The sequence below is a fragment of the Taeniopygia guttata genome, chromosome 24 (genome assembly GCF_048771995.1).
Source record: "Taeniopygia guttata chromosome 24, bTaeGut7.mat, whole genome shotgun sequence".
Lineage (NCBI taxonomy): Eukaryota > Metazoa > Chordata > Aves > Passeriformes > Estrildidae > Taeniopygia > Taeniopygia guttata.
In genome coordinates, this window is record NC_133049.1 from 4,506,673 (window position 1) to 4,515,866 (window position 9,194).

The following is a 9,194-nucleotide window of genomic DNA, read 5'->3' on the forward strand; positions in this document are numbered from 1 at the left end:
AATGTCCACGGGCAGGACTGGAAATGGAAATATTTTGCTCAGATGGCTTCTTGTCAGAGTCCAGAGTATCCCTCTGGCTGCCCTGGCAGGTCTGGGACCCTGGCAGGGGTCAGGAACCCCCCTGGACAGAGCCCCCAGGGACACTGGCTGTGATCTCTGCCCATGGAAAAGAGTTTTCAATCTTACAGGATCAATTACAAGCTCTGAGTGTTTGATAAGAGTAATAATTAAGTGTGGCATGGGTGCAAAAGTAAAATTTTAGGATTCTAGATGAGGAGTCCAAAGGGGACAAGATGGAGGAATTGGGTGTGTCTTGTCCTTTTTCTCCTTCTTCATGCCCTCCATGTTTCACTGCAGTGTTGGCATTTTTCTGTTGGTTCAGGCTGGGGACACACTGTCCAACGTAGGTGACAGATATTGGCACGTTATTGTAAATCCAGCACAGGTAGTTTGTGGTATTTAATGTTTGTACCATCCCACTGAGGGCAGAGCCCCACACGCTGCCCTGCAGGACAGAGCTGCGGCAGGGCAGCAGAACATGTTAGAGATAAACAGAATAAACAACCTGGAAACCAGCACAGACCAATTATGGCTTCTGCTTTGGCAGCGGGGCTGACAGACAGAGACTTTCTACAATCTCAGAATCATCAATACCTCAGATTCCAACAGTTTCTCTGCCGCACAACCCACGGCTCCACCCAAGGCCCAGACTCCCTGCCTTGAGACAGAGAAAGCTTTAGGGGAAGCTTTTCCTTAAGCCCTTGTAGCTACAACACCTGGATTTTCCATTCAATATTCCCTCCAGTGCTGATAAACTTGGAAATCCCTTTCAGTGGAGCCTCCCAAGCTGCTACTTCCAGCAGCTTCTTCCCTTGGGACGGGATTTCCCTCCACGCCCTGGGCCAGCACCCGTCACTGGGAATCAGGAAAACCCTCCAAACTTCGTCTCAAGTGGGACTTGGGGCTGGTTTTAGGCTGGGTGTTTGCAGCAGGATGAATTTCAGCATTTGCAGGAAACAAACACCCTGAAGGCAAAGCTGGGAAAACAGGGAAACCGCTTGAAAATTGGAAATTCTGAGCAGCACTCCGCTTCCACACAGTCATTTCCCAACTCCAGCTCCAAGCGACTCCCGGCCTTGCTGTGCTAAATCCTGCGAGGTTGCTAAGGCTGTTACCAAGCAAAACATGTCTTAGCAGGCTCAAATCCCTTCCAAAACTCCAGAGAAGATTTTGCTGTTTGCAAACTGGATCTGAGCTTCATTTCTTCCACAATAATGAAACCTCTAACGCTTGTAAATTCTCATCGTTTCTGAGAAGGCAAATCCAAGCCAGACTGGTTTTACCCAGGTCCAGGGGAATTAACTCCTCCTCAGGCCAAGGACACCGAATTAAACCCTTTTCCAGGCCCAGCTGAGGGGAAGCAACATCCATTTCGTTTTGGAAAGCTTTGCCACCTGCGTCATCTCTTCTGCTTATCAGAGACAGCACCATGACAGAAAAAGCACAATATCTCTAATTTAAGTGTTCTGGTTGTGGGCAGTGATTTACCCAGCCTGAGTAATGGCAGGGACCAGCGAATTATCTTCATTTTCTTAGGCCTGGATCTCTTCTGCAACAGCATCTCAGAGCTGTGCCTTGTTTCTGCAGCTGAAACATCTTAAATTTTATTTATTTATATATCCATTTATATATCCATTTATATATCCATTTATATATCCATTCTGTGATTTTAACCCAGAATTAAAACAAATAAAGCAGGATTAATTCTTTTTCCTCATGCTAGAGCTTTAACTGTCTGGTTTTGAGGATGTTTTGGAGGAGTTTAAAGGCTGACATGAAACTTTTAAAAGTTGCAGATTCTGGAGCCACATTGATTTCTGCACCATGCAGGATAAATAAGTTTCAATAATTCAAGCTTGGTCAAAGGTCTTCCTCCATCCTGAATGAAACTGCAGTCCATCACTAATTTTTTTTCAATTTTAGCCTTTTATAGACACATTATGGATTTTTTAAAAATTGTTTCTACATGCATAAGAGTTGTAAGTGATCCCCTGTGGTTTTGATGGCCTGTAAATTACTTTGTGCTTTTCCTCTCTCTGCTCTCAGGGATATACAGGGATTACAAACAATAGTGAGAGGTGCTGGCAGGCAGATTGGATGACAATTAGGTGGAACCACTGATGGGAGATTCATAACAAGATGATAAATAATATTTTGGGGCAACTGGGAAATAATATTTGTATGAAATCTCTTTCTGGAGGAATCCTCCTGTTGTGTTCAGGGCATTGAAGCGCTGGGGGTTTGATTAGGCCTTTGTGTGAACAAGGGAAAAATGCTTTTCTTGGTGCCCAAATTGCAAAATAGGAATTATAACCTCACCTTTGCCTTCTTTGTTTGCTTGAATCAGAAACTCCTGGGGATAGGGACGGCCTGTGGGAGCAGACAGTGCGTAATCTAATGGGCTAATTGCAAAATAAAATAATAATAATAACGGCTATGTGCTGGCAAGAGCCAGCAGAGCTCGTGGTGATGGTTCAAAGGGATGACACATGCAGTGCCATGCTCAGGTAGAACCTTCCAGAAGTGGTTTGAACTTCACCCTGTGATTCAGAGGAGCCCTGAATTGCAGCTGGTGCTGGGAAGAAGGAAAACAGAAAGAAAACAAAAGGAAAGCAGACGGATCTGTGCCAAAAAAATTCTTCAGAGGGTGAAACAGGGAAACCTCAAAGGTCTCAGTGTGAGCTGTGGGACAGTGCCACTGGTGCAGATCCATTAGCTGCAGTAGTAGCTCAGTTCAGAGAGGAAGAACACGTCCTTTGATGGGCCCTTTATCCCCAGCCCCCCATAAACCACCTGTAGGATGGACACATAAAGGCTTTTTGAAGAGCCCCTTGCTGTGAACACAAGATCCACGGCACTTTTACACTTGCTACCTGACATCCTCTCTTGGTTCCTTCCTGCCTCAGCCCAATTTCTCCCTTAACTGAGCCACCAGCAGCACGTGGAAATCACATTTAGCCTTTCACCTTGGATTATTTTAACACACACAGGGTAAAGCTGAAAGCCAGGCAATGTGAGTTCTCCCTGATGTCTCCAGGAAAGAATCTCCTGGAGTTCTCCCCAGCATCTCACTGCTCAATACCACCCTGGAAATGCAGATTGCAGCTCAGCCCTGTGCCCTGACCCTGCCTGAGCTGCTCCTCTCTGTCCCTGCTGTCCCCAGGCAGTGCCCCCAGCTGTACCAAGCAGCCAGGAGGCAGTGCTGGGATTTTGTGACATGCCTGACAGACTTGTCTGACAACTTGGGAGGTTTGTTTTGCATAAACCACCCAAACAGATGGTCACCACTTTTGAAGTACCAGCCTGGCTCACAGAGCTGAAATCCCATTTCACTGAGTTCCTGCTGGAGCTGGTGGCAGAGTTTTGGGGGAAAACTCACAAGGGCTTTAAGGTTACTTCTCCTTACCATCTCTGGAGGGAGATGATGATTTCATCTCACTGGCATCTTGGTATTCTCATTCCCACTCACAGAGAAATGTAAGTTAAAAGAGAGTAAATGTAAGTTACAGAGAAATGCTGAGAGTTAAAAGCATTCTCTGGACCTTTTGGAAATGTCCTTTGGCCATTTCTCTCAAGCTCCCAAACCTCTGCTCCATCCACATCCTACCCTTGGTGGTACCGCTTGGATTTTACTGGGTTTATTTACATTTTGTTTTTTGTGTGATTTTTAATGCTGAATTATTTGTAGCATTTCCAGCAGGGTGAAGCAGGGGCACTCACTGCTCCTTCAGATGGGATGAGCGGAGGGTTATCCTGAACTCAACACAGCTTTACCCACCTGCCTGGCTGTTTTTCCAACTGGCACTTTTTGCATTTAGGGATATTTTGCCCATTTTTATGGCTTGCTCCCTGTGTTTAACCTTCCCTGCTCTGCTGAATTGTCACACAGGGTTACCTGAACTCAATATCAATATCAGCTTTACCCACCTGGGTATTGGCTGGATTTCCAGTAAGTAGTTTTTGCATTTAGAGGTATTTTGTCCATTTTTTTGGCTTGCTCCCTGTGATTAACCTTCTGTGCTTTGTGTGATGAAGCTCTGAGTGCATTTTAACAAATGCCAGTGCTTTTGGGGCAGGAATGTGACCCATAGACACAGTTCCTGAGTCAGGTAAGAGCAGGGCTGCCTGGCAGCCTTGAGGGCACTGTTGTGCAGGTTTCATTCATAGCATCAAGCTGTTTTTTTTTTTATTATTGCAGCTCCACTGAAAGATACACATCTTTTCTTCTTCCAACCCAGCTAAGCATGAAGTCACCGCTCTGCCCTGCTCTCCATTTGCATTCATTGTGTCTAAAAGCTGTGTGCTGATCTCAGTAGATAACTGACAGCCAGAAGGAGTGCAAAGCAGCACCCTGGAAAACAGAAATAAGATTTCCTGCATGTGCTGGTGGATCCATGCAATCCCACGAATCCACAAGGAACATATGCCCTTAAACTGCATGTGCCTGTCTATATTTATATATTAAAAAGAAAATAAAGCCTGTGACAAGACAGGCTGCAAAACCGCGGAGTTCTGATGGGTGTCAACAACAACCTGAAAACTTAGGGAGATCAAGGAATCATCCCGATCCCCACCGGCTTCATTTGCATCCCTAAGCTGAGTCCCACCTCAGACGTCACAGGTCCCTCATTAAGTTATCATTAGTTTGCTGCCTGATTAATTTAAAGCACAAGCACACACAGGAAGGTTACACCGGGGCGTGAATTGGCAAAGAAAAACCGAAGCACTTCGGGCTACGGATGGAAATCTACTTCTGTTGCTCCGCTGCTTTTGGGGTGACTTGTACACAGCTTGAAGAAAATCCCCCGGGTATCCGAGCTGAAACAATTTCAGTTTGGGTGGCAAAAAACTGCCTCTCTGGCCATGCCCAGCTTGGGACGGTGCGGGCGAGCAGCGGGGATGGGACCCGGAGTGCCCGAGGCTCCTGCCCGGCGGGAGGAGGCAGCGGAGCATCCCGCGGGTCCCGCAGCATCCCCGGGCCGTGCAGCATCCCCGGGCCGCTCAGAGAACATCCCCTGCTCCGGGAGAGCATCCCCTGCTCCGGGAGAGCATTCCCTGCTCTGAGACAGCATCCTCTGCTCCAGGAGAGCATTCCCTGCCCTGGGAGAGCATTCCTTACTCCGGGAGAGCATTCCCTGCTCCGGGAGAGCATCCCCTGCTCCGGGAGATCATTCCCTGCTCCAGGACAGCATTCCTTACTCCGGGAGAGCATTCCCTGCTCCGGGACAGCATTCCCTGCTCCAGGACAGCATTCCCTGCTCCAGGACAGCATTCCCAGCTGTCCGCGCCGTTCCAAGGACATCCCCAGGCCGTATCCCCCGCAGCCCGGGACAGCATCGCGCCGCTGCCCCGGCAGCGTATCCCCCCGGCTCTGGGAGCGCATCCCCCCGGTGCGGGGAGAGCATTCCCGCTTCCCTGGCTGCTCGGAGGAGGCATCTCCGGGCCGCTGGGGGAGTTATCCCCACGCAGCCTGCAGAGCACTGCCGCTGTCCGGGAGAGCATCCGGGAGAGCATCCCCCCGCTCCGGGAACGCATTTCCTTCTCCGGGAGAGCATTCCCTTGCTCCGGCACAGCATCCCCCCGCTCCGGGAACGCATTTCCTTCTCCGGGAGAGCATTCCCTTGCTCCGGCACAGCATCCCGCTGCTCCGGGAACGCATTTCCTTCTCCGGGAGAGCATTCCCTCTGTCCGGGAGAGCATCCCCCCTCTCCGGGAGCGCATCCCCCTCTCCGGGAGCGCATCCCTCTCTCTGGGAGTGCATTCCCTCTCTCCCGGAGAGCATCCCCTTGCTCCGGCAGCACATCCCCCTCTCCGGCAGAGCATCCCCCCTCCCCAGGAGTGCATCCCCCCCTCTCCGGAACCGCATCCCCCCCTCTCCAGGAGTGCATTCCCTCTCTCCCGGAGAGCATCCCCCTCTCCGGCAGAGCATCCCCTTGTTCCGGCAGCGCATCCCCGCCTCTCCAGAAGTGCATCCCCCTCTCCGGCAGAGCATCCCCTGCTCCGGGAGTGCATCCCCCCCTCTCCAGGAGCACATCCCTCTCTCCGGGATTGCATCCCCCCTCTCCGGGACCGCATCCCCCTCTCCGGGATTGCATCCCCCCTCTCCAGGAGTGCATCCCCCCCTCTCCAGGAGCACATCCTTCTCTCTGGGAGTGCATCCCCCCCTCTCCGGGACCGCATCCCCCTCTCCGGCAGAGCATCCCCCCTCTCCCCGGGCTGCATCCGCGGTTCCCCGGCGCTCCCTCCCCGCCTCCGGCCCCGCTCCGCTCCGGAGCAGCGCAGCCGAGCGGCGCCCGCCGCTTCTCTCTCTGTCTCTCTCTGTGTCTCTGTCTCTCTGTCTCTCTGTCTCCCCCGCTCCTCCAAGCCCCCGCGGGGCAGCGACTCACGCCCGTGCCCGGGGGAAGCCCATGGAGAGCAGGATCTCCAGCGCCGAGCCGTGCCGGATGGTGCCTCCGCGCTGCTGGCGGCCCCGCCGGGGGATGACTTTGCTGTACAGCTCCTCTCTGGCAGCCATGGCGAGCTGGGCCATCAGCGCGCAGCCATCGCCGCCCCAGCAGGGCCATGCACGCCGCGGGCTCGGGGGACAGCGGCGGGGACAGCCACACGCTCCGCGACACCGCCCGCGGCCAGCCAGGGAGGGAGGGATGGAGGGAGGGATGGAGGGAGGGATGCGGGCAGCGCAGCCGGGATGGATGCCCCCGCCCCGCCGAGCGTGCGTGGGTGGGGGATGCGCGGGAGCGGGCAGGAGAAATAAAAAATTAAAAAAAAAAAAAAGCACGTGCACGCGCCGTTGATTTTTTTTTTTTTTGCTGCTTTTTTTTTTTGTTTGTGTTGCCTTTAGTATGATTGCTGTGTTTATCTATGTGTTTGGGGTTTTTTTTGTTGTTGTTGTTATTGTCTTTGTTAGAAATCTGGTTTTATTTATTTGTTTGCTCGTTTGGTTTTGTTCGCTTTGCCTTTATTGTAATTTTTGTATTTATTTATTTATTTATTTATTTATATATACATAAATTCTTTCCTTCTGTCTCTCCTTCTTTCTTTCCTTTTACCCTCTTTCCTTCCTTCTTTCATTCTTTCTTTCCTTCTTTCTTCTTTCTTGCCTTTTTTCCTTCCTTCATTTTTTACATCTTCCTTCTTTCCTTCCTTCTTTCCTTCTTTCCTTCTTTCCTTCCTCCTTTCCTTCTTTCCTTTTTTCCTTCCTTCTTTTTTTACATCTTCCTTCTTTCCTTCCTTATTTCTTTCCTTCTTTCCTTCCCTCTTTCCTTCTTTCCCTCCTTCTTTCTTTCTTCTCTCTTTTTCTCTCACTTCCCTTATTTCATTTTTTTAGGAAATCCTCCCTGTGATCCCAGCCAAACTCCACAAAGAGCAAAGAAGGGCGCTCAGAACTCTCCGGGTCTCCCTTCTGCCACTTCCACTCTCATCCTTTTCCTTTGCTTTTTTTATTTTTATTTTTTATTTTTAAATTTTTTTATTTTTCCCCTGACTTTCCCTTTTTCCACTTTTCCTTTCACTTTTGAGGCCAGGCAGATCCTGCTCCTGCAGGCCCAGTGGAGAGCAGCCTGAAATCCCAACCCTGCCAGCAAATAAAAACCCATGAAGAGGCATTTTTAAAAATAGTTTATGTTGGGGAAGGAAATCAATACTGGCAATGACAAATCTATCACTGCAGTTGTTATTATTCGCATTAGGGAAAACCAACAGCCCATTTCCATTTTGTTTTATCAATGAAGGGGAAAAAATAATTCCCCCCACAGCTCCCTGCTCGTTCTCCTCCTCTGTCAGTGATTTTCTGTCTCTTTATCCACAGGGAAAAGCCATCCCTGACCCGAGGATGCCACGGAAATTCCAGCTCCAGACAGACACAGCACAAAAAACCAAACCCAAACTAAAAAAATACTTCTTGTTCCTCTCTTAAAATCACTTTTAACTCCTCTGATGTTGCTGAGGTTCTTTAATTTAACCCATTATTAATTGGCAAGGACTTCATTAAAGCCAGAGGGTGAAACCAATCGAGTCATGGATTTCAGCTGTGAAATCAGGATCAGGCACCCAATCTGCTCCATTTTAATTCAGGAGGAGAATTAAGGGCATTAATAACAATATTTTCTCTTCCATTTTAACACAGGATGAAAATTGAGCGTGTTAATAACAATATTTGTGCTCAGATTTGGATTGCTGGAGCCCCCACAAGTGTTTGGCACCCATGAATTCATCCACCACAAAGACCCTGGAGGAGAAGATAAAAATCCCAAATTGTGGCAGGGGTCAGGAACCCCCCTGGACAGAGCCCCCAGAGACACTGGCTGTGATCTCTGTCCATGGAAAAGAGTTTTCAATCCTACAGGATCAATTACAAGCTCTAAATGTTTAATATAAGTAATAATTAAGTGTAGCATGAATACAAAAGTAAAATTTTAAGATTCTAGATTAGGGGTTCAAAGAAAACAAAAACAATGAAGTATGTCTTATCCTTTTTCTCCTTCTTCATGCCCTCCATGTTTCACTATAGTGTTAACATGTTTCTATTAATTTAAGCTAAAAACACACTATTCAACATAAATAATAAATATGAACACATTATTATAAATATAACACACATAATTTCTAATATATAATATTTATAACATCCCACTAAAAAACAAAGCCCCACACGCTGCCCTGCAAAACAAACCTACAGCAGGGCAGCAAAACATGTTATAAATACACAAAAATAAACAACCTTAAAAACCAACCCAAAGAAATGATAACTTCTTTTTTAACAACAAAACAAAAACTTTTTACAATCTCAAAATGATCAATAGCACAAATTCCAACAGCAAATGAAGCCTGATCCCATCTCCCAGGGCAGTGCAGGGATCTGCAGCCGGCAGCAAATGTTTGCACTTCTCTCCCCGGGCCTCCCTCCTGTGCTCCAGCTGAATTACTCAGGCAGGAAATAACAATAAAAATGAAATTTGCTCTGGAAGCAGCTCCCAGGGACTCTGCCCAGATGGGAATCTCTTTCCTCTGCCCGTGACAGATTCACACAAGAAATTCAAACAGAAATAAATCCACATTAGGGAAGTTGCAATATTGAGGTTTGGTTGGTTGGATGAGCTGCTGCCTCAAACAAGAAGGAACAGAAATAGGATTTT

The 9,194-nt window shown here is 48.5% G+C and overlaps 1 protein-coding gene across 1 annotated transcript in view; it reads right to left on the reverse strand.

Moving 5' to 3' along the window:
• Window positions 1-6,740, reverse strand: part of UBASH3B (ubiquitin associated and SH3 domain containing B) — a 75,083-nt gene extending 68,343 nt beyond the window's left edge. Inside the window, exon 1 of the mRNA XM_041720873.2 lies at window positions 6,447-6,740. Coding sequence (XP_041576807.1) covers window positions 6,447-6,589 — 143 coding nt within the window. The 5' untranslated portion in view covers window positions 6,590-6,740. The remainder of the gene's footprint in view (window positions 1-6,446) is intronic.
• Between the last annotated feature and the right edge of the window lie 2,454 nt (window positions 6,741-9,194).